The sequence below is a fragment of the Thermothelomyces heterothallicus genome (genome assembly GCF_042370625.1).
Source record: "Thermothelomyces heterothallicus CBS 202.75 unplaced genomic scaffold P884_scaffold_27, whole genome shotgun sequence".
Taxonomy (NCBI): Eukaryota; Fungi; Ascomycota; class Sordariomycetes; order Sordariales; family Chaetomiaceae; genus Thermothelomyces; species Thermothelomyces heterothallicus.
The window spans coordinates 302426-328109 of NW_027192588.1; the positions used below are offsets into that span (position 1 = coordinate 302426).

The window sequence follows — 25684 nt, forward strand, 5'->3', positions numbered from 1 at the left end:
CTACCGGGCCGTTTCAGCTACATATTACGATCGGCCTCGCTGTCAATGTAGGCCAGAGTGTCGTTTGACATTGCACTTCCGTGAGCCGCGGTGCTACAACCGCAATCCTCGTCCCGACGGCTCATCACGTTGCTACTTGATTTGTCGAATTCCACAACTACTGTGAATTGAGAACACTGCCAATGAATACCCTGAAACAGAAGGTATGAAGCCACTTCAGCTGAGCGGCCAAGCTTCCAATACCGGTCCGTCAAATGCCTCTGCAGTGTATAGTCATTGCGGCGCGCTTGTCGACTTGTCATCGTGTCTAGGCATAATTCGCACACTACAATTTGCGACTGGAAATAGCGCGTTCCCCCCATGCCTCTTCAATCGTCTGTGGCCAGACAGCGCCGTGCCTCACCCAGGTGCTCGGTTCATCGGGGAAGGGCATGCCCGGCCTTGACTACATCGACTAGAAGGTCATTTTTCAACGGATCACCGGTTCGCGCACCGATTCGGTATTCGATATGGGATGGCGTTCAAACGCATCCAGAAGCTCTCGGAGAGACTGCTCGTTCAGACCGTGCGCCGCCGGCGCAGGGACATGGTTCGCGCTGAGGTCCGTTCTTGGGCCGCGGGCCGGCTCGCGTGCGGCGCTGCCTAATGACTGGTCATCTAGGGCGTATATCTTGATGCCGCGGATATGAGTGTCCTTGCCATTCTGGTGATTTTCTTTGATGTGCATCTGCACTATCCAGCAGCACAGGGAGTGGCCATCGGCACCTCCGCCACTATTGGCGATGGGTACATCCTGCCACCCGACTGGATTGGTGAGCGTGAGTTCAGCGAATTGGATGAGGTCATGATGACCTGTGCCAGCGTAGAAGACAATATGGGTCGGCGTGTAGGACTCGTCTTGATTGTAATCGACATAGAAGCGAATCGCACGGATCTCGACACGGCGCAGAAAGTGGATTGTGAGCTGGTGCGGCTGCTGACCATCCGACCTGCGATATCCTGGTCAGTCAAAAGCCCGGGCGAGTTCGAAGCTCGGGGAGAGACATGTACGCACTGCCAGTACTTGTCAAGGTCGTCGCTGAGCAACTCGGCTACGCCACTTCCTGGCCGGTGGCTGCTGACGCCGAAGTGGGCAAGGTTGTTGATCTCCTTCAGCCCCAATTCAACTGGGTTGAATGGATCGTCTCCCATACCGTCGTCGTCCTCGGCCTCGGAGTTGCCATCGTTGTCCATTTCGTCGCCCAAATCTTCGGTCATCGCGTCTCCAAGCAGCTCGTCATCACCCTCCCCAAGACCTTGCATCAACTCTTCGCTCACTTCTCCAGACCCATATCTACCACCAGCAAAGTGGACGCGGCGATCTGTAGCAGCGGCTATAGGAGGCGCAATGAGCGAGTTAGTCAGGTGAAAGATGAACAACGGTTAAGACTGCTGATTCCAGGTAACGTTCCAACCCTCCCCCCCCCCCCAAACAAAAAAAAAAGGCCTGTCGTCTCAATCGAGCGTAACAGGATCCTGCCTGTTGTAAACATAAGTCGCGCGGCGCATTGGACTGCCCATTGGAGCCAAGCTTCCTTGATTGTGCCGTGGTACTACAGCGCGGTAAACCAACATAGGCGTTATCATGATGTAGGGAAGAGAGATGATGTATGATGACCGAAGAAAAAAGACAGCTTCATGAGAGACTTTGGGTGCAACAGTCTTGCCAAAGGGGGAGTTGGCTAAAAATCGAGCAGTGGCAGGACTTCGCGAATGGCCAACGTGCAAAAAAATAAAAAAAAAAAATAAAAAAATAAAATAAATAAAGCAAAACCGAAACGAGGAACAAGGTTTCTAGGCTAGTATTTGTCAAAGAAGCTGGCGTGACTTACACCGGGGCATGCCGGGACACCAGAGTTGTTGTTTGTGCTTCTCTTCCCTAGTTCCGGCGATGAAATTCGCGTGTACAGACGGTGTTTAGCGGATGTAACCGTGATCGGCTCTTCGGCCGTTTCTAGTGTAGTATCGAGGTGGTGTAGACATTGACCAAGCCGTTCTGCCAGCATGAGATGAGGTCTTGTTTGCCTATGCTGCGCGTTGCCTGCCGAGTCGCCAGCAGAGGGGCCCGAAAATGTGCCAAGAACTGCCCCGCGAAGTACCCCCAAACTTCCCACGGTATTCCGTCAGTTTACGGATTAGTTATTACAATGCAGATTCGGGAATACCTTGTAAACAACTCGTATGGTACGGTACGAAACACATACGAGGCCCGCCCACTGCACGCTTTCACCACTCTGTGGAGAATAACTAGCGCCAAATTGATCAGCCTGCGCATGTGACCGCGTGCTTCGTTCGCGCCTCCGTCGACGCGTGGAGCTACACACCAAAAGGACCAGTCGTCCACCAATCTGTCAACGGCATTTCTTCCGAGTGTACAATACCCTACAAAGTACGCAACAGCAACGCTTGGTTGGCCTGTGGACCTGCTAAAGATGCCCCAAAATTATGGTGAGTGCCTTAGGTCTCCCATCGACGGCCTCTGTCGCCCTTCCCGAATCCAACGATGGAGCTAACCCCGCACCGTGTACGCAGACCCAGACACGATACGTATCTTGGTGTCAACCGATAATCATGTTGGTTTCGAGGAACGAGACCCCATTCGCAAGGATGACAGTTGGCGCACCTTTGACGAAATCATGCAGCTCGCCCGAACTCGGGATGTCGATATGGTTCTCCTAGGTGGTGACCTATTCCACGACAATAAGCCGTCTCGCAAGTCCATGTATCAAGTTATGCGTTCACTTCGGAAGAATTGCCTGGGCATGAAACCCTGCGAACTCGAGTTCCTCAGCGACGCAGCCGAGGTTTTTGAGGGCGCCTTTCCTCATGTCAACTACCAAGACCCCGACATCAACATTTCAATACCTGTGTTCTCTATTCACGGGAATCATGATGATCCCAGCGGCGACGGCCATTTTTGCTCACTCGATCTGCTACAGGTGGCAGGCCTGGTCAATTACTTTGGTCGCGTCTCAGAGGCAGACAACATCCACGTCAAGCCTATTCTTCTGCAGAAAGGAAAAACGAAGTTGGCTCTCTACGGGTTGAGCAACGTACGCGATGAGCGCATGCATCGCACATTCAGGGACAACAAGGTTAGGTTCTACCGGCCGGCCCAGCAAAAGTCTGATTTCTTCAACCTCTTGGCGCTGCACCAGAACCATTACGCGCACACCCAGACCAGCTACCTTCCCGAGAATATGCTACCAGATTTTCTGGATCTCGTCATCTGGGGGCACGAGCATGAATGTCTCATCGATCCCCAGCGGAATGCGGAGACCGGATTCTACGTCATGCAGCCCGGCTCGTCAGTGGCAACATCCCTTGTGCCCGGCGAGGCCGTAACAAAACACGTTGCGATTCTCAGTATCAGCGGCAAATCCTTTGAGGTGGAAAAGATTCCGCTTAAGACCGTTCGACCGTTTGTCACTCGTGAGATCACGCTGGCAACCGACAAGCGTTTCAAGGGACTCGAAAAGAAACAAGATAATCGCCAAGATATTACCAAGCGCCTCATGTTGATCGTTGAGGAGATGATTGCGGAGGCCAACGCGAAATGGCGGTCGATACACAGCGAAGACGAGATACCAGAGGATGAGGAAGCACAGCCACTGCCCCTCATTCGACTCAAAGTGGAATACACGGCTCCCGAGGGGTCAAAATTTGAGGTCGAGAACCCACAGCGTTTCTCTAACCGCTTTGCAGGGAAGGTAGCAAACCAGAATGACGTGGTATACTTTTACCGGAAGAAGACGGGGACTTCAAGTGAGCGCTTCCGCGTCCTTAGTAATCAGTTGAGTTGTCTGACGGAACTGTACTCTAGGAAAAGCCAAAGACGTGAGCACACTCCCAGCAGGCGTCGCGGAAGCTCTTGAATCTGTCGACACCATCAAAGTCGACACCTTGGTGCAGGAGTTTTTCGCCCAGCAATCTCTCAAAATCCTTCCCCAGGCACCTTTTGGCGACGCCGTCAACCAGTTCGTTAGCAAGGATGACAAGCACGCGGTTGAGATGTTCGTCATAGAATCGCTCTCCTCCCAAGTTAAGGGTCTGCTACAGCTCGATGATGACAAGATCACGGAGGGTCTCGATGCCCATATCGATGATTTTCGAAAAATAATGGAGAAAAGCTTCATTTCGGGGCAGCAGAGACAGGCCCAGCGCAGGAAGCGGTTCAAGGAAAAGCCCCCGGGTTGGGATTCCGACTTGGACGGCCACTGGACAGCACAACCAGGGGCAATTGAGGAAGTTCCAGCGTCTCCTGAACCCGCCATGGAAGGCTCAGGTGCGATGCCTGCTCCGGATGCTGCATTGAGCGACAACGACGACGAGTTGCCGGACGACGACGAACCTCCGTTGCCAAAAGCTCCCGCCAAGCGGGCAGCAGCGAGAACGACGAGAGCCACAAAGAAGGCTCCGACTAAGAGGACCGCCGCGGCGAAGAAGGCTCCCGTGCGAAGTCGAAAGAAAGCTAATCCGTTCCAGGATAGCGAAGAGGAGGAGAATGACGACGAAGATGTAATCATGGAAGACGATGCCGCTCCAGATCCACCTGCGCGAGCCGCACCAACCCGATCTACTCGAAGCCGTGGTGCTGCACCCAAGACTCGGCAAACAACAATCAACTTCACGCAGTCACAGAAACCCAAGGCGTCACAAAAAGCTATCGAGATTAGCGATGACGAAATCTCGGAAGACGATGCCTTCGAGACGATGCCGGCAACCCGAAGCAGAGGGCGATGAGCAACACTCTGGGAGGCAGATATCTGGGGGAGTTGCAGATGACTGAAGACATGAGGACGCCTTCTAATGGTTTGATACCTGATTAAGACAACCCGATTCTTTCCATTACGGTGAATTCAGTCGTATCTCTGTCGTAAGGCAGTACTTTCGCCTTTGTGAAGTTCTTACAACTTCGGTGCATGACAGCTGCCGGTCATGATCCATATACTTGACATCCTTGCACAAATTGTAAAGCATCGCCGGCTCCTGTTAGTAACTTCTAAATATCCATATCCCTCGTGTAAACATGTAGAGGATTCTAAGGTCAGAAGGAGAGCAAGAAGAGGAAGAATACTGACCATGAGCCAATGTTGATAGCGTGTCACGTGACCACCCTTGCAGGTGACCAACCCTTGGCCTTTGAACCCCAAGCATACATCACAAGCCATCTGCTTACAGAGGAAGACGGCAAAGCTCGACTCATCCTCTACAAGAATGGCAAGCAATCCGCCGACAGAGAACACAGAGCAGGCGGCCGCCCCGGTCGCGCATGCGAATGGCATGCAGACGAGCGAAAGCTCTGGGGTTGCCGCGAACCTCTCCACCCCTACCATCCCGGAGCCCAGGCTGCCGACGCGCAAGGACGCATCGCTCAAGGAGTTTCTCAACAAGATGGACGACTACGCGCCGATTGTACGTAACCACCGCATCACTGGCTGGACGTTGCGCTGACGCCCGCGGGTTGATTGATTGACCGACAGATTCCCGACGCAGTCACCAATTACTACATGACGCGCGCCGGCCTCCCGCCGCCCCCGCAGACCGACCAGCGCCTGGCGCGACTGCTCGCCCTGGCGACGCAAAAGTTCATTGCCGACATTGCGGCCGATGCGTACCAGTACAGCCGGATCCGGGCGAGCAATACCAGTGCCAACAACCCGATGGGCAACCTCGGTGCGGCCGCGGGTTTCCCGATTCCCGGGCAGCCGGCCGGCCAGCCCGGCAGCAAAGAACAGAGTCGCGGTGGCCCGCTGGGTATCCAGAGGCCCGGGTACGGCGGCGGTGGGCAAGGCGGCAGCCAGAACCGCACGGTGCTGACCATGGAAGATCTCGGAATGGCCGTGGGCGAGTTCGGCGTTAATGTGAAGCGGAGCGAATTCTACCGCTGAGGGAGGATTCCGCGTCTCGATTGGCTGTCTTTGTTTGGTTTCGGTTTCACAGAGGTCCCCTCGAGGAGAGGTTACGAAGTTGGCCTCGATGGCTTTATACCCCCTCTGCCATCCCGAAGTCCCGAGGGGGCAAGGGCTACGCACTAGGTCGTTACTTGCTCTATCCGTTCTGGGCTACCCGGGCTAGCTTGCTCACACCGGGAGTTTTGCTTTACATATCTGGAGGCGTGGATAATGGCGTTGGGAAGGCAGGTTTTCGGCGTTGGCACTGGGGTGGTGGTCGGTAGCACGGCCCGACGGAGAGCTCTCTTCATATACATATATGCCGACAAATCATTTGATGTCATGTTTCTTGCTCGTTAAACAGGCGTTCTATTCCTCCCCGACAAGAACCATTATCTGTTCTTTTCCCCCCTTATCCCATCGTGATCATCCTTCCTCGGTGCCATGAAGCGCCATTGCGAGGCGCAGCTGCCGTCGTCGGCTGCGAGCAGCAGGCCACCTCCCGTAGGAAGAATAAGACCACCATCTTAGTTTCCCGATGAAAATGCTCACTGTTTCCGTCCCAGTATGGTCACATATATGGTACATCGCAACGCAAAACGTCCCTTGAGCGCTCGTACAAGTTGGAGTTATCTCGATTCCTGCTACAGGGGGTGTCGCCCTTTATTTCTTGTTCCAGATGAAGGGCTTCCGTGTCCTACGGCAACCACCTTGTCAGTGTGTCCTCATTGGGCGCTCCGCGGGGAAGGGTGGCGGGTGTGTGGCATACGGAGAGAACTCGCCGAGCTTGTGGCCCACCATCTCCTCGGTAATAGTCACGTCATGGTACACCTTGCCGTTGTGAACCTGGAACTTGAGGCCGACAAAGTTGGGCAGAATGGTTGCTGATCTCGCCTGGGTCCGAATTGGTGGCACTTTCTTTCCTGGCTCGGGGCGCACGATGGGGAGTCTAGGAAGGAACAGATCGTTAGACCGCTTCGCCGGTCGGACCGATGGTAGTGGTTGAGTTTCGGGGCCCCCGGGGCAGGAAGGACTTTGGGACAGGTCGGAGAGATCAAGTCAAGGGTGCTTACGGGACGATGTGTGGCCCTAAAACACAAGTCGGTCAGTTGGAAAGTCCTGCGGAGGCAAGGATACGCAGGCCCGGTGGAGCATGGATTGAGGTGAGGAAACAATATAGGGTATATCAGAAGCACGTTACCTTTCCACACGGACCGCCTAAGCAAACACCGCGTCGGCTGCATGATGGGCGGGTGCAAGACACAACCTTGGACGTCGTGGAATCCTTCGAGAACGCGGTTCTCGGAAAGACGTCGATCGCAGACGGACGAAATTGATAAGCGGGCGGCCCGAAAAATAAGTGGGTCTGTAAAATCACGTGTCGCGTATCAGTGCTTCCCACCCTCTACTACTGGTAATTACGTCGGGAGTACTCCGTAGAATACCGTGCGATGCCAGCACGCAACACGTCAGCACGGTGCCTGGGTTTCAACATCGGAGGAGGTCATGTCCTGGATCCAGAGTAGTTCTGGAGGGAAGAAGAAAGGGTATAAAAGCGAAGCCTGGGGGGGAGGGGAAGACCCGGGGGGGGGGGGTTGAAAGAAGATGTAAATGGAGAGGGAGGAAAGGAAGCGCGTATATGTAGTAATTACGTCTTATTGAAAATGAAAATGGTACTGGTAAAGGGAAAGATCGTGGCAGATGTAAATGAAAGAGGAAGCGCGAGGCACCAGAACCGGAAATAGAAAGCCGTCGTCCTCGAGCCATCATCTACGGCATGTGGAACTCTCAGTATCCTGTAGATGGTGGAAGCGCGATCGAGGGCTGAAATAATAATAATAATAAAAAAAAGGTTTCATGTGAACGGTCCCATCTTGCCTGTCATATAGTATAGTTATGGGTGGAATATGATAACCGGGTAGTACGGCTACAGTGGCTCGGCCAGCGACCTCCCTCTCTAGCAAGAAATCCTTCCACCTCTCCAGGGTAACCTTCGGTCCGCCGATTGGCAATCTAAGAGCTCATGGGCTCTCCCCAGCGCAGGGCCGCATCCTCGACATCGGAGATGACCAAACATGTGATCCAGGCGAGCCAGGGAATGGAACTTGCCTCATGTGGCGGCCTGTCTGTGCGGAACTTGGAAATTGGTAATACGCTTGCGATAGGCTGGTTCAGCATCAACTTTTTCGTCTGTGCCCGACAGCACCGACGTTGCTCACAAGGCATGTGCTCTGACCAACATTAGGGCTCCTGGGCCGCGTTCCATAGTATGCCCACTTTCCAAAGGAGGTCGAACGCTCTCTCCCTTCCCCCCCCCCCCCCCCCCCCCCCCCCCCCCCCCGGCGGGGGGCCTGCGGCTGGGGTCACCCAGGGACACCCACCATGGAGATGGGGGATCTGGCACGTATACGGGAACGCTGGGGCATTGATTGTCGACAGCGCCTCCTGGGCCTGATAGTCGACTGATCTTGGTCTCTGGAGGGGCTATGGATCCTGCTCGCGAATCTTTTTTTTTTCTCTCGTTATACGAACATACGCACATGACGTGGGTTTATATAAGTAGTGTTTGTTCAAGGTAAAGCTCTATACGACTACGTGCGCTCGATTTCTCCTCTCGAATGAGCCCTGCTGACGTCGGCTAGACCAGCCTTTAGCTGTGCCGTGCTCCCCAAACTTCTGGCATCTCGTCTGAGCCGCTCGCCATGCCCAGGCAGCATCTAACTCCGAACGCGTGTCTCGTGTGTCGGAGAAAGAGAACCAAGGTATGAGATTGTTCCGGACAAGCCGGTCACGCCAAGTCCTGCCAATATGGCCCATGAGAACTTCCAGGCTAACGCGTCTCTGCGGCAGTGTGACGGCCAGCTCCCCTGCCGTAGGTGCAGGTCGAGGGGCGAGGAGTGTGTGTACGAGGACAAGAAGTGGCGGACGAAGGACCACCTGCGATCGGAAATCGAGAGATTGCGAACCGAACAACGACAGGGCCAGGCCCTCCTCCGGGCCCTGACAAACAACGACCCATGCCGTTGGCGAACGGTGCTGGATCGTATGACGGCAGGCGACCCTCCAGAGGCCATCGCGGAATGGATCCTCGCCCAGCCGTCGGCAAGGTTAGCCGGATCATCGGGCCGACCGCCGCCGCCGTTGGGCTTCGCCGATGGCCAGGATGGCAAGCCTTCTCGGGCCGGGCCGGATGCCTTGATCACCACCCCGGGCCCCGGCCTCGCTGAGAATTCCCGACCTTCTCGGCACCCAGGCCCGTTGGTCGCCGATACACTCCGAGCCCAGTCCGCAGTCAGCACACGGCCGGAGAGGACTCGGAAGGTTTCTTTTGACCCCGGGCCCTCCATATTCCCCCCCGGGATCTATACGCCCCCAGCCGAGGCACCAAGGCGTCTGCATTTCCCACCCCCCGACTCATCCCCGGACCCTATTCCTCACACGTGGACGAAGGTCACATCCGACAGATGCCTCGTCCAACGGCTGCTCGCCAGGTTCTTCGGCAGCTCGCTGCCGTATCTCTCCATCGTCTCACAGCGCCACTTCATGAACGACTTCAGGCAAGGCAACCCGCGCTTCTGTTCAGAGGCTCTCGTGAATGCCGTCTTAGGTCTGGCTTGCGTCGCCGCGACGCCAACATCCCAACCCGTTTCCAGGGTCGGCTTCGGCGATGCCTTCTTGGCGGAGGCGAAGAGACTGCTAGCGAGGGAAGAGGAACTGCCCAGCCTCCCTTACATCCAGGCACTCGGGGTCCTGGCTGTTGCGGAGATGACCCGGGGAAATGAAGAGGTCGCTGGCGATCTTGCCCGCGAGTTCGCCAGGGCCGGCATTCGTTTCCTCCTCCAGACGCGGCAGCAAGAGCACGCCCATTGTGACGACTTCAAGACCGTGCGGGCTTTGGCCTATTGTGGGGGGCTTTCCTTGGTCCGGTATGTCCATCGATCCTTGCTTGCCCCCCCCCTCCCCTCCCCGCCATAATTTTTTTTTTTTTCGTTTGTCTCTCGCTTCATCTCTTTTCTTTTTTCGGTTGCTGGTTTTGGTTTTATTTTTCAGTCGGCTCTCTTTCATGCTCCTAACGGCAGAACGGGCAGTCTTCTCAGACTCTTAACCGGAGACCTCGAGCCGAAAACGGGTCCCTTATTCATGAGGATTTATCCCGACTTCAGGGATGTGGAGGATGACACCCCCGAGGCACGCGTTGAGAGAGGTCCGCCACTCGCCCTAGGCAGGGAGGCATCTTTCCTGCACAAGCTCTACACCTGATCGGCCCCCCCCCCCCCCCCCCCCCCCCCCCCCCCGAGCAGACGGCCGGCTAACCTATTGGCCAGGGATCTCCTTGCAGGTTCAGTTTTTTGCAGAGCTGCAGCACTGCCCTCCCCTGGCTCGCTTCATCTTCGAGGTTACCGAGGCAGCACACACCTTCTCCTCGTACAACCACTCCAAAGCCATGACCGCTAGTGACCTCGAGGGGGCCTTCGGCAAGTGCACTGGTTATTACCGCCAAGTTGCCGAGTTGTCCGCGTCTGATGCCGATGCTGTTGGACCTGACGTTCTTCTTGCGCGGTAAGCAGTACTCACCTTCCCCCGTTTTGCTTCTTTCTTCCTTTGCGCTCTGACTACACCCGGTTCGAAACAAGATGGGAACTAATAATCGTCCAACCCCTCCTCTTTCTCTTTCCCTGTGCCCTTCTAGAATATGGTACAATTTCTGCTTGCTCAGTTTGCTCAAGCCGTTCGTCGCCAATTCCGCAAGCCTTGTCGACGGGTTACCTCCCAGCCTGACCGGGCATTCGACCCCCTCTACTGTGTGCCGACAGTCTTCCGAGGCCATCATCTCGCTCACCAGCACCTACCAATCCCGTTATTCCCTCGACTATCTCCCACCACTGCTCCCTTACATGGTCTTCGCAGCAGTCCTCCACCAGCGATCCCTAGCCGCTCCCCGGCTCACGGCCGGGGAGGTCACACAGGAGGCGGTTGTTCTGTCACCCGAGCCACGGTCCCCCGATGCCGTGCCCGACCCGTCATACTCCCTCTCGGACCGCAGGCAGAGCATGTCCCAGCCAGGGGCGTGCTTGGGCCCAGCAGCGAGGCCTTCCACGCACGGGCGGGAACCACCATCCCCCGCCGTGGTGGCCGCCATGGAAACACCGAGGTCCGCTGGCCACAAAGCTGCCGCCTTCCCGACTCCGCCAACGTGCCTTTCTAGCGAGAACCAAGCATGCCGCTCGGGAGCTTACCGCGCCGGTTCCAACGCCCCTCCCTCCGATACGGGCCAGCATTTGTCACTGGCGCACCCGAACGCCCAATCAGGTGCCCTGCCCACCTTCACCTCGCAGCCTGCCGATCTCGTCGCCCTAGGTTCGCTGCAGCTGTTTTCGATGGGTGCTCAACACCGTGGGGCTGCTGAAGCTAGTCACCTATTACGCACCTCGGGTTCTACTCTAGACATGGTAGAGTCAGGCAGCTAGCTTGCCCCGGAAACCGAATAGCTACCGCTTTGTTTAGATAGCCTCTTAAATACTTAGCTAGGGCCTAAAACTAGGGTTTCCTTATAACCTCTCCTTAGTATATAACTATTTAGGTCCTTATATTTAATAACTTCTATTGCTACAGCTCGGTGGCTGCAAATGACTTTACCTCTTACATCTCTACAAATATCCCTCCAAAACGCATAAAACTACCACCACTAGAAAGCGCTCGAAAAACGCTATCTAACGACACCACTCTTAGCCGTATAAAGTGAGGGATCAAAAGTCCAGGACCACTGTGTATAAAACCGTGTAGATTAAGGTCTAATATATCGCTGAATTGTAAGATATTAATGAAAAGGTAGGATACGTGTGGGTGTCGCGAAACGCGTTTAAGTGGGTAGGGTGGTCCCAGACTTTCGACCCCTGATTGTAGCATAGTGTTCTAACTTTTGATAACACTCTGCTCAGGGACGGCCTCGATATACTCAGGCCTAGCAAACGAGCGGGTAGTCCAAGTCTCACTAGACGATAGTCGCATGTGAACAAGGCAGGTTCTGTGCTCATTCTAACAAGAAACTCTAGCTATACATAGATAGCCCACTTGTAGGCCAAATACGACGTATAATTAGAACGTAATCTATATATGACAAACAATGTGCCAATGCCACCAAGTACTAATGACGAGAAAAAAGGAAAGGGAAATGGTTAAGAAGGGATTATCCCGCTCAGCAACCATCCTAATTACTCGATCGCTAAGCACAAGTTGACTGCCAGCTGATCGGTGATGGGCAGAGCAAATCAACTGACGCAACGCACTAGACCGCACCATCCGAAATTATCCCACATAGCCCACCTTAGACCGCCATGCTCGACCGGGGTATCAATCAGAGCAAACACCTCAAACATCCTAGAGCCATATTGTCCATCATCATAAGATTGATTGCAGCCGCTTAATAGGGGACGCCTACATGGCCAGGCGCATGCATGGGGCCATGACGCATTTGCACGGTCTCGGCGACACGGCCAGCAACTTGACTCATGTTGGAGAGCGTTTTCAGAGCTGGGTCGTGTGGCGCAATCCGACTAATTTCGAGGAAGAGCTGCTCAATCCTCGTCTTCAAGATGTTCATGATTTTAGGTGTCACTTCCCGGACTTGGTCATCCTATAACAAAACGGAGTGGGTTAGCGGGAGTGCGAAAGCAAAGACAGAGATGATAACACGAACCAAAGCCCCAAGATTCTGGTTGAATGCGTAGATGACAACCTCCAAGAGGTTGACCTTCTTCATCAACCTCTGGGAATTGCGATTCAGATCGACCGACACAGTTGCGCCGACGGAAAGCAGGATCAAAGGCTGTAGATCCCGAACGAAGATTGGGTTGTAATTGGAAAGAACCTGCTGGAAGATTTCTTCGGCCTTGTCGCCCGAATGCAGCCAGCGCAGCATGGCCTCGTCATAGTTACCGGACCGCATCAGCCCATCGATCGTCTCGATCAAATTGTCCAGCTCCATCTTCTGACGGTCTTCGCGGCCAAGCGGGGCAAATGCTATCTGGCCCTCCTGGTTTCCAAACTGGTGTTGGTGCTGATGTGGGTGCGAAAAAGGGGCTTGGACCGGCTGTTGGTGCGAGGCAGGAGACTGATGCTGCTGCTGCGAGGGATAGTTGACAAGTTCCCGAGATTCGACGCTTGACAGGCCGTGGGAGCCACTAACACTGTGAGAATGAGGATGGCCACGTCCATGTTCTTCGGCAACCGAAGTTCTCTCGCGGCTTTGACTGCGGATATGTTGCTTTAGAGCGGCAAGTTCTTGTTGGAGTTGGGTCTGGGACGCAGTCAGGGATGAGATGGCATTGGAAAGGTCCTGGGTTTGAGCAATAAGTCGATCTAGTTTGGCGTCCTCAGCCCGACGACGTTGGTCGAGCTGCTCAAATGCCTCGCTGATCCGAATCCGGACATCTTCCATTATGCGCTGGTGCACGCTCTGAGCCGTTGTCTTGGCTATGGTAGGCGCAAGGGCGTGGAGTGATTTGGCGATCTGTGCCTCCACTTGACCATTGATGCTGTGAGAAATTTTATCCGAGACCGATCTGATGACCTCGGGTTTCTGCATGGCCTGGTTGACAGCGCTAGGAAGAAGCTTCTGGATCTCTTTTTGCATGGCATTGACCTGGGTGATCGATTTGGCGTTGAGCTGCTCAGAGACAGATTTGTCAATGGCGCTGTGGACTGAAGGAATGACGTTATTGTTGATCTGTGCGATGATCAGGTTCTTCAACACTGCTTCAGTGTTGTTATTGAGCACGTCTGCCACCATCTGTAAGAGTGCCGACTGGTTGCTGGCGAAGGCCGAATCGCGGTTATCTTGAAACTTTTGCATTTGCTTAAAGATGTCGTTGAAGACTGCGTCAAAACGACCCGAAAGGTTGGACACAATGCGCGACTCCATTTTGCCGACAACAGCGTCGAGTTGTTCTTGGAAAGCTGTTGAGGTGAAGGCAAGATCGTTGGCAGGCTTGTTCGATGCCGCATCAGCTGGCGAATCGGCGTTGCGCGCGTCTTTTTTGGCCTTGCCTTGCGAAGTTGCCCGATTGACCTCGACGGCACCGTTCGAAACTGACTGGTCGCCAGCCGCGGCGGCGGCGGCGGCGGCGGCGGCGGCAGCGGCAGCTTTCTTTTTTCTCCCCTTCTTCTCGGATTTTTCCGGTGCTGGGCCGGGTATTTCAACGTCCTCCTTGCGCTCGAACTTAGGCGGAGATATTGAATCTGACCCTTTCTTGTCGTCGCCCTGAGGCGATGCAGTCTTGGTCATGGTGTCCTTACCACCACGCGTGGCAATCCGTATCTGCGGAGTTGCGGCAGTTTCGCCGGAACCGCTGACGTGGTGTGTATCGGGCGCCTGCGGCGGAGGCGGTGCAACAAGCTTCGAAATCTTGGCCAGGCCAACTTCCACGGCATCGACGGGAGCGAGGACTTTGTTATCTTTCGTCCAGCCCAGCTCAGACTGCTTAATGAACAAGCATGTAACGCCCTTGGAGTGCATTGCATATAGTTCGAAGAGCGTGGGCTCCTCACCGTCTCCAGAAGCTGCCGGGTTTTCGAGAATGTTGAGGCTGCGGAGCACGCCCTTGTTGGCAAACGAATACTCCCGAATACCACTAATTACAGCCGTAGATTCCGGCTGCGGGATTGATGAATCCTGAGCGACGAGCCGCTGGATGTAGTCAACTTGCGATAGATTTTTTAGCGTGTACTTGGGGGCCGAAAGGTGGAGGAAGTAAATCGAGTTGCGAGTAGGATGCCCTACAACGATCATGCTGGTTGGTGCGTGGTACATGACGCTGCAGACGGCATCGGATTCTTTGTTGTGTGGGAAGTTGAACTCCTGGACCGGCTTGCCCAAAGCAAGATCCCACAGCTGAAGGGTGTGATTTTGCTTCATGCCCACAATCATGTATCTCAGGGCTGCACGCTTCTGGTACGGTCGGAACTTATCCAGCAGCAATACCGACGTCGGCCATGCTTTCTCGCCCTCGGGCGTGGTGGTCAGGGTCATGAGTGGCTCCTTGATCTCTAATGATGTCCGCGCCGGCATGGGATGTAGTGGGTCCGATCCCTCCTTAATGGCGGTGAGGTCGCGGACGTCCCAGAACTTGACTCGCCCGGATTTGTCGAGGGAGACAACGAGTGTATCATCTTGACTGAAGATGAAGTCCTTTCCAGCCTTGCCGGTGTTAATCTTCAGGGAGCATTGTTTCAAAAGCTTTTCGGTATCGACGACGCGATCATGCCCATTCTTGAACAGATCGTTCTCAAATATGAAGGCGGGCCAGATGATGTTGATGGACTTTCCCCTGCCGACAGCGAAAAATTCGGGACGCATTGCGGAGGGTCGGGCACGCGTCTTAAGAACACCGCCAGGTGCATCACCGCCCTCCTGAGTCGAAATCGGCGGGAGAGCGAAGCCATACTGCTCCGGATGCGCATCCTCCAGGTGGTCACGATCGCCAGTCTTGAGCTGAACCCAATACACCGTCCCGCTGACTCCTGTGCCGATGATAGCCTCTTGGGGATGTTGGTGAGATGGAGAGGTGGATATAGCGACGTTAAAGATGCGATCCTTGGTGTCGGTGAAGAGCTTGGCATCCTTGCCATCCTCCTGCCTAATCACCCGCAGTCCACCAGCCTTAGACATACCATAAGCCATGTAGGTCTCAGACGCTGAGACAAGGTTGCGGTCAATCTGGTCAAAGTCCTTCTTGAGACGGGCGATGTCAAGAATAGCCTCTTCGCGAAATACAGGACGTGAATCGTCAATCTCCTGCAGGCTAATGGTGATCCAGGGCTTCATGGGAAAGTTGAACACCTTGACAGGGGCGGCCGTTTCCTCGCCTACAGCAACCTCCTCGGCCTCCGCGCTTTCCCAGCTGTCAGCCACGGGGCCCTGAGCCGCCTGCGCCGAGTCATCTCCGCTATCCCTGTGCCCCTGGGCAAAGTCTTGAGCAAGTGATGAGTTGAAGAAAGCCGTACCCCCTTTCAGAGAGAGCTCTTCCTTAGGAGACTTGTCCTCGGACGCTGAGTAAACACTTTGAGATGGCTTGGGATGTTCCTCGTGTTTTTCAGTGATTGCGGTGTGCTCCGAGCTGTGATTAGGTTCGACTTTGGCCTGTTCCTGTTCGGCGCGGGCCAAGGCCTCTGTGGCTTCACGGTCAACTTGTTGGGCTAGGCCACTGACGGCGTCTGCCACGCTTTCCTTGGTCTCTTCGCTGCGCCCCTGTTCCGCACCAGCAGCCGTGCTTGGCGGTATACCGACAGCATTTGACACGGCTGAGCTGTTGTTGGAAGGCCAGGAGATGTTGCTTTGTTGTGGTGGTGAGGTGGGGTGCTCGGGCTTGGGCCTGTCCTGCTCGGTGCTACCGATCGCGCCGTGATCGCTGAGAGGTCGGTTTTCGTCATGGGATGGCTGGGCAGAGTCTGGCTTTTTGAGATTCTGAGTCGGAACAGGGGGGGCATGGCCACTGCCAGTAGTCGAACCAGAGGCTCCGGGTGTAGTCGAAGACTTTGGAGTATGGTGAGCAGGTGATGACGCGGGAAGATTGTCAAAATGGTCTGAATGGCCGAAAACACCGGGTTGTCTCAGGCCGGATTGCTGCGAGAGCTGAGAATGCGGGGTCGAGTCAAATTTTGGAGGCGGAGACTCGATATTCTTGGTCTCGAAGTCAAACTCGGAGCGCGAGGCTAAGGTTCCCACAAGCGTAGGCTCTGCGGAGCGACCGCCATGCGAACTCTCGTTATCCTTGGAATCGTCGGTCGCAGGCGGCGGGGTAAGCAGATTCGACTCGGCGGGTTCTTCAGTGTCGCGCTGACTAGGCTTAGGCCTATTAAGAAGGTTAAGCAGATACTGCTGAGTATCTGAAGGTGGCGAGGCTCGATTCCACAACAACGAGCTGGGGTCGTGCTTGGGGGGCTCGGGTTGCAGGTTGCCCTTCATAAGAGCAGCAAGCAGGCCGGTGGGATCGGCAGCTGCCGGAGCGGGCGCATGGATAACTGGACTTGCAATCGAAGCGGACGCAAAGCTTTTCGGCGGTTCGTGTGATGCAGACTGGTGCGGATTCGCAGAGCTGCCTTGTCCACTGAACTTTAGGAGATTCAGCAAGTGCGCGGTTCGACCATCCCCACCCGCCGCCGCGCCACCGCGGGCGGCAGCCATCTGATTCAAGATTCCGGGCGGGAACTGGGAGTGAGAGAAGGCGACAGGCGGCGTGGGAGCTTCGGGTAGAAAGGCCGGCGAATCTATGGGTTCTTGGGCATGGCCCGGAAGATTGGGGGAGTCGGAATTGGAGTGATGGGCGTAGAAGGACTGGTGGCCGTGATGGTAGTTGAACTGGCCGGAATAATCGGGGCCAGAGCCTGTGCCAGGGCCGGGGCTGGGCGACGACTGGAGGCGGAGCTGAGCGAGAAGCGATTCGAATTTTGGGTTCGCTTCTGACTCCCCGGAGCCGCCGCCGCCAGGCATGCCGTAACTGGACATGACCAGGGGTCGTTGTGATGATCGGGGTTGCGGGTCGATGCAGATTAAAACTGCCTCAATCGCAGCAGTGACGGTGGCAGGTTGGTTGCCCGAGAAAAATCGCGGAGGTCGCCAACAGACGATGACGGATAAGTGACGGCGATCGGGGACCCTGCAGAAGGATATGGATATTGAAAGACCAGTGTCTGCAATCCACCGATAACCGCCCAGGGACCGGATATCCGAATGAGGAGAAGAAAAGAAAAATCCGCCTCGTGGCGCTGCTGCTCGTCAGATAAAAGAGAAATCGCAGCAGGCGTTGATTTGCCTGGCCCGTTGGCCTGTTCAATGGTTGAGGTGCCTCAGAAAATTATAACGCGAGCGGCCGAGGCGGCTGGGAGCATTGCATGGCCCGTGCTCCAGTTGAGCGGCTACACGTGTCCGTCGCTGTGGCGCGTAGCGGCACCAAGCAGGCTCGATACTCAACCTCAGCAGGGCCCAATGGGAACCTCACGATATGATGCATACCCAGGGCAGGTGCAAGTCTGTTGTGAACGGCATACAGCACCAAAGAAAGTCAAGCGGCAGTTAGTAAAAAAAGCGCCCCCAAGGCTGTAGATTGTTACTGAGTTGCGAGTTGGTGATCTCTCTTTCTTGCTTATAGCAACCGCGGAGCCCACCTGATTTCAGTTCAGGAATCAAAACACGTACAGAGGGGCCTAATCCAAATCGGGTTGCAATATGTCGATTATTCGGATGTAGAGGTGGTATGTCCGTAGCGATCCTACTCTTTATCCTGCGCTGCGTACTAGTAGATAACTTTCAACGCCAATGTTTGCTGGCATGGAGTTGCACACTCGGCTTCAGCGTATACAGCAGAAGTACAGGTTAGCTAGAGGCAAGTCTGTCCATACCTTCCTTCCCCTTCACGTTTGCTGATATCAAAGTAGCACCATGCTTTAGTTATGGTCCTATGGATAGTCAGGCATGAAATCGAAGGCAAGGTCCTTGAGTTAGACGTATTGCTTAAACGCCAGGCAAACGTGATGCCTCAGACACAACCTATTTTTCTAAGAATTGCTATAGATGAGAATCTCACCGGCGCACTCGTATACTTGAACATCCCTTGAGTAACCTGGAGATCAGAGAAAGCAGGACCGAAAAGCGGCACTTCGTAGTGATGTGGGGCTCGGCTTCTGGCAGGCTCAGGCGGGGTAAACGCTAAGGGACGGATTACAGTGGGCCCGACGCGTACCTTACACAAGAACATAACACAAGTGCAACATAGAATGATCATGTAATCCGTACATGTACGTGTCGGATTGTGTCGGGCTTGATCCCAATGCTTAGGTAATCGCGAACGGCCAGATCCCACTTCAACACACCCAAGAATTGCCTTCGCAACCAGAACCTGGGCTAATGGGCACCGCTCTCGGGTCAATATAGCTTTTTATCCTATGTCAGGACGTCGAAAGTATTCAAGACTGAGGTCCGACAGCCATCGAAGGCTTTACTGGTAGAGGATATTGCCCCCTGAGTTTTTCTTCTGATCCGCACGTCCCGCAGCATCGGCATCGACGTCTCTTCACTCCGCGCCATAAGCCAACCGCACTTGCAACGCTGCTTCAGAATATCCCCCACCCGTTTCCACTCTTCTTTTGGGTTTTGCACCTTCAACGCACCGACTCTTTTTGAGGGAAAGGGAAATTGCTGGGTCTTCGCGGCCTTTTGATGCCTTGTTGGCCTCCCTACTACGACCTTTGCGAACCGAAATGTTTTGTCTTCGCAGGTGGGCAGAATCGACTTCTCCTTCCATGCTTTGGAGAAAATACTAGGCTGTGTGATGAAGTGTTGACTGATTGTGTCTTCTTCCGCAGTTGGCTCCCGCTGCTGTTTATCCCGACAAACGCTTCGCCGGCCTTCATCTTCCTCTTCTTCCTGTGCACCTACTTCGTCCATCGACCATGCATCTACTGCTCGTTCCTCCTTCTCATGCTCTTCCTGACCTCATGTAACTGGTCCGACCGCTGTTTTCTCGATGTTGGCAGCAACTGGTTCCAGCCAAGGCTCGCGGCAAGCCATATTTACTTGCCTCAGTCAGGGGTGGGGGGTGAAGTGACAAGCAATATCGAAGCATCCGAGAATCTCCACGCCACAGTCTCGGCTGTAGTCGGCGAGATGCTCAAGACCACCGCCGGGGCATTGGCGACGACTGTTACAGAGCAGGCCACACGAGCCAAAGTCGAGTGGACAGGGCTTGGGTTGGAATGGTTGCGGAGCCTTCTTGGGCGGAGAGAATGGCGGATCGACTGTTTGGACTTGTATATCCGCTTGTAGCCAGCTTGCTGGTATCGCGGTTTGCAGCTAGTATCATGGGTTGGGCTTGCGCATTGCGTTGCAACCACAGCAGGCGCAGAAGCGGATATGCAGCCGGTGGTTTTTTTGGCAGCATCGGCATGATCCTGAACTCCATCAAAAGGCTGCTTGGGAAAAATTCTAAGGTACATAGTTATGGTGATAATGTAAACGTTCCTCGAGTAGTTTTCCTACCCAAAAGAGAGGCATCCATCCATGTCGCCTGCGTTACCTATCGTTAATAATGCGAACCCCGGACTCCATGAAAAAAAATATCTCTGTCTCATGGCATTTTAGTTAAAGTAATGCTTCCCACTTCAAAGTATGGTCCGCAAGGGATGCAGATGTGACTGCTCCATTCCTCGAAGCGGTCGAAATTGAACACTGATTGCGGTGCTCGTTGTTCCACTCATTTCTAACTTAAACAAGCATGTGGATTGTTCGTAATATCATCTGTACATGACATAACATCGACGGGTATACCGAAGAAAAGTGAAGCGATCAGGAGAGTGTAGTCAGTCTCAAAACGGTAGACATCCCGACATCGAATTCAGGTCACACTATTAACTTCGTGTTTTCCTTCTTCCGCACACTCTGTAAGGCTGGTATGTGGTTGGCTAGTGCGCACAAGGAAAACGGTAACAAGATCCGGATGCTGACGACGCACCCTTGCCTCCACAAGTGTGAAGAGGTAGTAGCCAGGGCCCAAAAAGGCGCCTAGTGTGTGGATTATATAAGGTACAGTAAGTGGTCACAAGTCCAGGACCGCCCCTATATTTCCCAGCCACCTACATTTTTACCACCAGACTTTAATATAGGATATCTTAATAACCACAAATTATATAGAAAAACTGTTTACATTAGATAGTAGCCCTAGTTCTAAGCTTTAATATTTTATATACTACCCCCTAGCTTTTTTAACTACAGCCAGCTAATATAGCATTCCCTAGATTAGCCTGTCAATTAGCCCCTGCTTAATAGCCTACCACACCTCCTATAGGTACTTAGTAAACTCTTTAATATCTACCCTATTCTACCTCAAATTCTATAGATCTAGGAATATCGTATATAGCCTCCGTTTAAGAGCTACCTATATATATTTAATAGGGTTTAAATCAGGGCTATATATAGGCTATATAATCTAGGAAATCTTCTATACTAGGAGATACTATTTGGTCAATTCAAATATATAGATAGGAGCGTTATCTTATTAAAAATGCTATTATTATTATTATTATTATTAGTCCTACACCATTATACTAATAAGTATACCAAAGCCTCTCTAGTTATATACAAAGGAAACCATACCTAATAGGCCAGATAAAAACCTCTATCCTACCTTTAACACCTAATCTAGAAAACTAGTACACTATAGAGAAAAGGAGAAGTAGCTAGAATAGCCCTATAGAGGCCTTCCCTCCTAGTCTAGCCTCCTTATAAGGCAGTATTCTAGGAGCCTCCCTAGGTCCATTAGCCACTATAGAACCCTCCTTGCTAAACGATAGTTACAGGTCCCTATACCTTATAAAACAAGGTCTAGGTCCCTTTACGACTATATTTCCTAGGATTCCTACGTTCGGCTTCTTAGTAGGTTTAGGCACTAGATAACTAGGTACTCTATAGTCTCCCTCCCTTAGCTATAGGTATAGTAGGGGGTACTAACCCCTAGGATTTAAACCCTAAAAAGGAAGTTATAGAGGCTAATAGCCCCTATATAGGCCTATACTAGTAGGGAGCTCTAGGCCTTCGTTAGGCCCTAGTGCCTTTATAGGCCTTCCCCTATAAAAACTAGGCATAGGGGGTCCTTGTCTAATATATACTATATCCTCTTACTAGCTTAGTTAGCCCTCTAACGGTTACTCTAGCTAGCTACTATAGTTAGTTCCGTAGCCTATAGTCTACTTTATAGGGTCTATAGGGGGGGTTAACCCCCTCTATAGCCCTCCTAGACCTACTACCGGACTATTAACCTTGCTACCTCTAGGGCTATAGGCTTTAGCTCCTAGCCCCTTGCCCTAGTCTTTCTCTTCTAGAACCTCTAGCTAAGCCTATTATAGGCCTATTAGATAAGAGCTCTTATAGGGACCTAGGAGGCCCCTAGGCCTATCCTAGTCTATAGGAGTGGCTAATCGAGTTTAGCTTCGAAGTTAGCTAGCCTCTTATTAAGATAGAGGTCGAGGGGTAGTACCTAGGCCTCTATTTTAAGGTAGTAGATAGGGGTAGCCTTATAGGCCCTAGTAACTACCTAAAGGGCCCTATACTAGGCCTTTGATAGTTCCCTAGTAGGGCCTTCTAGCTTACCCCCTAGCTTGGTAGGCTTATAGAAGTTCGAGGCCTTATAAGTTAAGGCGCTATAGATATACTTAGTATAGACCTTATAGGCCTATAGTAGGTTAGGGCCCTAGGTCTTTATAGTAAGCCTGGTTAGGGTAAACTCCTAGGTTTCTAGCTTCTTAGCTACCTTTATATAGTAGGGGCCCTATTATAGCCTCTAGTCTAGCTAGACCCCTAGGAATCTAACTGACTTCGAAGGGGCTATAGTAGTAATACCCTCTCTAGGTTATAGGAGCTCTAGTGGTTATAACTACTATTTCTAGCCCCTATTAAAGTAGATAAGTTTATACTTTTCTAGGGCAAAGGCTATACCCTAGGTCCTTGCCTACTATAGGTAGGCCTTCTAAGCCCTCTATAGCTAACCATTATAGGCCTCCTTAGCCCTCCTAAAGGCTAGAAGGTTAGTATTATCGGTAAAGCCTACTAAACTAACTATAGGGCTAGCCTAGTAAATAGCCTAATAGAGGGAGGCTATATAGAGGATAAATAGTATAGGGGAGAGGGGTAATCCCTAGGGGACCCCAGCCCTTACTACTATATCCCCTGTTTTCTAGCTATCGAAGTAAAGGATAGTTACCCTATCCTATAGCTACTCCCTAACCTAGACTATTAACTACTTTAGGAAGCCCTAGCTCTATAAAGTGGTTAGTAACTAGGTATAGTTAATAGTATTAAAAGCCCTTAAGATATTAAGCTATAGGAAGGAGGCAGCTACCTTATACCTCTAAGCCTCCTAAACCTAGGCCGTAATAAGCTAAATAGCTAGTTTAGTAGACCTATATTCCTAGTTACCTATCTACTCGGCTAGGAGAAGCCTATAGGCCTCTATAGTAGCCATTACCTTCTAGGCAACTATAGCCTCTAGTACCTTATCTACTATTAGTAGGAGTGCTATAGGCCTATAGCTACCTAGGGTAAAGTAGGCCTATAGGGGTTTACTAGGCTTATAGAGGACTACTATCTTAGCCCTTTTAAACTAGGCTAGGAAATAGCTAAGCTATAAGCTCTCTAAGGCTAATATAGCTAGTATCTGGTAGAGTAGTTGCCTATAGGCCTTTAGTAGGCCTATAAGGAGGAGGTCCTCCCTTAGGGCCTTCTATAGGGCTGCTCTAGCTAGTATTACCCTAACATTACCTATTATAACCTCCTAGCTTATTTCGAACTTCGGCTCCTAGTAGTTATTTAGATCTAGGTTATTAATATCTAATAGGTCTACTTCTAGGTTCGGAAAGACCTTATCGGCTAGAGCCCTAGCCTTCTATTAATAGGTTATAAGCCCTCCTTTAAAGGCTAGGAGCTTTAGAGGATTGATTAGTAGGTAGCTTTATAACCTTACCTATCGCTCTAGCCTCTATAGTAGGTCCGGCCGGTTAGTTACCTCCTATAGCATAGCTCTCTAGCTCTTGGTCTTTGTAGCTATAATGGTCTTAGCCTGGTCCTATAGGGCCTGCTAAAGTGCCTCTTATATATAGGGGTTTAGAGTACCCCTATAGGCCCTCTCTACCTCCTTAGCCCTCTTCTAGGCCTCCTAAACCTCCTTTGTCTACTATTAAGCTTATTTACTACCTATACTAGCCTTCTTTACTAGAGCTAAGACTATAGCTATCTCCTTAAGGGCCTCTATAAGCCTATTAAAGGCCTATAGAAGCTCCTCTAGGCCCTGGAAGATAGGCCCGGCTAGGGCTGATACCTACCTACCGAGCCGGAGTAAGAGGTAGGCTACCTTAGCCTATATAACCTCCTTGTCTAGGCTCTTCTAGTCCTTCCCTTTACTAGCTAGTATAGGCCTATTAGTCCCCTAAGGAGAGACGTTTAAGGCCTATAGGTAGTGGTTAGACTTCCTACGTTTTACGATATCCCTATAGGTCGCTTCTAGCCTGGCCGAGGCCTAGAATAGGTCTATTATAGAAGGCCGGCTACATTAGTCCCCTTAGGGGGCCCTAGTAACCTAGCTATATAGTATATATAGGTTAAGGTCCTATTAGTCTATAAGGTTAAGGAGGTCCCTAGCCCCTAGGCTAAGCCTATTAAATAGGTCCTAGACTAGGTAATAGAGGTTAAAGTTACCTATAAGGACTAGGGGGTAGGTTAGCTAAGGTAGGGCTAGTAGGTCCTATAAGAAGGCCTGCTCCCCCTTGTTATTATAGACTAACCAGAGCTCGAACCCCTTCTCTCCTAGGGTTAGAAAGGTTACCCTATACTAGTTCTCCTCTACTAAATAGTCCTATTAGCTAACCGGGAACCGTTTAGCTACTAGAATAGCCGCTTTACCCTTAGGCTTATAGACTAGGTAGTATCTCGAAGCCTAGGGATAGTATATTAACCCTATAAACTAGTTAATCTACGGTTCCTAGATAGCTAATAGGTTATATTTAGCCTCCTCTAATAGGACCTCGAAGGCCTATTTATTACTTTAGGTATTCTACTAAAGGATCTTAATTTATATTTAAGGTAGCCGGAGCGGAAGATAAAGGCACGGTAGTAGTAGGCTCTATAGCTATTGTCTCCTTAGCTAGTTATAAGAGGGAGGGGGCTCTAGGCTATAGAAAGGAGATATAGGTCTGTTAGGCATTAAATAAGGTACTCCTAGCTGCCTATTAGGCTAGGGTAGGCCTCCTATAGGGGTGTTTAGCCCTGGTTTAATAGTAGTCGTCGCCTTCTAGCTAGCTACTAGACTTAAAGGCTACCTTCTAGTATAGTTATTCTATTAGTTAGAAGGTCTAGGGTCTATACTAGTAGGCCTCCCTAGCCCTTTCCTAGGCTTCGACTTTCTTTAGGCAGCCCTTATACTAGGCGGTATAGGGGCCCCTATAGGCCGTATACCTATAAGGGAGTTAGCTAGAGTAGGTAGGGCACTAGGCCTCCCTAGTCTTCCCTCCCTCCCTATAGGCCTTTATACTATAATAGCTATAATAGGCCGGCTACTAGTAGTACCGCTAGGTATAGCCAAAGCTCTAATACCTATAGTACTACCTTAGCTCTAGAGTATCCTAGTAGGGTTTATAGTCTAGTACCTAGGCATCCTAGACTACGCCCTCGTTATAGGCCTTCCGGGCCTCTTCGAGGTCCTATAAGCCTAGGAGTACTATGGCCTACTTCCTTTACAGGCTCTTTAGCAGCTAGAACTTGACCGTTTTAATCAAGTATAGGCCTATAGCCCCCTTAAAGTCTTATTTACTAACCTCCTATAGCTCCTCCTTCTAGACTCCTTTAGCTAGGACCATATAGGCCCTGCTAACCTCCTTAGCCTCCTCTCCAAAGGCTATAACCACCTATTACTTATTAGCTAAATACTAATCCTTAGTAGCCTTATCCTTAAAGATTATTACTATATCCCTACTTAGGAGCTTCCTAGCTATAACGGCTCCTTGGTGGCTAGAGGCTCTATTAACTACTTAGACTATCTTAGCTAGGGTTCGAGCTTTAAGGTTCTCCTATAGGCTTATATTCTATATTATAGCCTCCTACAAGGCCTATAGCGGCATTACCTTAGCCGATAGTAGGCCTCCTTAGGGGCCTATTACCCCCTATTATAGCCCTATAGCTACCTATACCTAGGTAGGGCAGGGGGTAGCCTTAA

General features: G+C 52.1%; 7 protein-coding genes across 7 annotated transcripts; 4 read left to right on the forward strand and 3 right to left on the reverse strand.

Annotated features, from left to right (window-relative positions):
• Positions 1-135: 135 nt before the first annotated feature.
• P884DRAFT_294432 (galactose-binding domain-like protein) lies at positions 136-2062 on the reverse strand. Its single transcript, XM_069444279.1, has 3 exons — positions 1872-2062; positions 1055-1373; positions 136-989 (listed from the first exon to the last, which is right to left on the reverse strand). The coding sequence occupies exons 1-3, from the start codon at positions 1879-1881 to the stop codon at positions 470-472; spliced, it is 849 nt and encodes a 282-aa protein (XP_069294598.1). The 5' UTR covers positions 1882-2062; the 3' UTR covers positions 136-469.
• Positions 2063-2359: 297 nt separating this feature from the next.
• Positions 2360-4913, forward strand: P884DRAFT_230408 (Mre11 DNA-binding presumed domain-containing protein). Its single transcript, XM_069439788.1, has 3 exons — positions 2360-2487; positions 2572-3804; positions 3863-4913. The coding sequence occupies exons 1-3, from the start codon at positions 2472-2474 to the stop codon at positions 4780-4782; spliced, it is 2169 nt and encodes a 722-aa protein (XP_069294599.1). The 5' UTR covers positions 2360-2471; the 3' UTR covers positions 4783-4913.
• A 320-nt stretch (positions 4914-5233) lies between these two features.
• P884DRAFT_249940 (TAF10-like protein) lies at positions 5234-6265 on the forward strand. The gene is made up of 2 exons (XM_069440622.1): positions 5234-5454; positions 5523-6265. Exons 1-2 carry the CDS (start codon positions 5257-5259, stop codon positions 5928-5930), a joined length of 606 nt encoding a protein of 201 aa, XP_069294600.1. The 5' UTR covers positions 5234-5256; the 3' UTR covers positions 5931-6265.
• A 331-nt stretch (positions 6266-6596) lies between these two features.
• Positions 6597-7199, reverse strand: P884DRAFT_249943 (mitochondrial 37S ribosomal protein uS19m; the record flags this gene model as incomplete). The annotated part of the gene is made up of 4 exons (XM_069440623.1): positions 7135-7199; positions 7007-7022; positions 6703-6882; positions 6597-6630 (listed from the first exon to the last, which is right to left on the reverse strand). The coding sequence occupies exons 1-4, from the start codon at positions 7175-7177 to the stop codon at positions 6597-6599; spliced, it is 273 nt and encodes a 90-aa protein (XP_069294601.1). The 5' UTR covers positions 7178-7199.
• A 1436-nt stretch (positions 7200-8635) lies between these two features.
• On the forward strand, positions 8636-11401 carry P884DRAFT_209076 (uncharacterized protein; the record flags this gene model as incomplete). The annotated part of the gene is made up of 5 exons (XM_069438918.1): positions 8636-8695; positions 8784-9859; positions 10022-10137; positions 10259-10493; positions 10624-11401. The coding sequence occupies 5 exons, from the start codon at positions 8636-8638 to the stop codon at positions 11399-11401; spliced, it is 2265 nt and encodes a 754-aa protein (XP_069294602.1).
• Positions 11402-11960: 559 nt separating this feature from the next.
• Positions 11961-17765, reverse strand: P884DRAFT_332091 (uncharacterized protein). The gene is made up of 2 exons (XM_069445761.1): positions 12631-17765; positions 11961-12567 (listed from the first exon to the last, which is right to left on the reverse strand). The coding sequence occupies exons 1-2, from the start codon at positions 17434-17436 to the stop codon at positions 12355-12357; spliced, it is 5019 nt and encodes a 1672-aa protein (XP_069294603.1). The 5' UTR covers positions 17437-17765; the 3' UTR covers positions 11961-12354.
• A 1422-nt stretch (positions 17766-19187) lies between these two features.
• P884DRAFT_280203 (bladder cancer-related protein BC10-domain-containing protein) lies at positions 19188-19752 on the forward strand (the record flags this gene model as incomplete). Its single annotated transcript, XM_069443412.1, has 2 exons — positions 19188-19204; positions 19293-19752. The coding sequence occupies 2 exons, from the start codon at positions 19188-19190 to the stop codon at positions 19750-19752; spliced, it is 477 nt and encodes a 158-aa protein (XP_069294604.1).
• Between the last annotated feature and the right edge of the window lie 5932 nt (positions 19753-25684).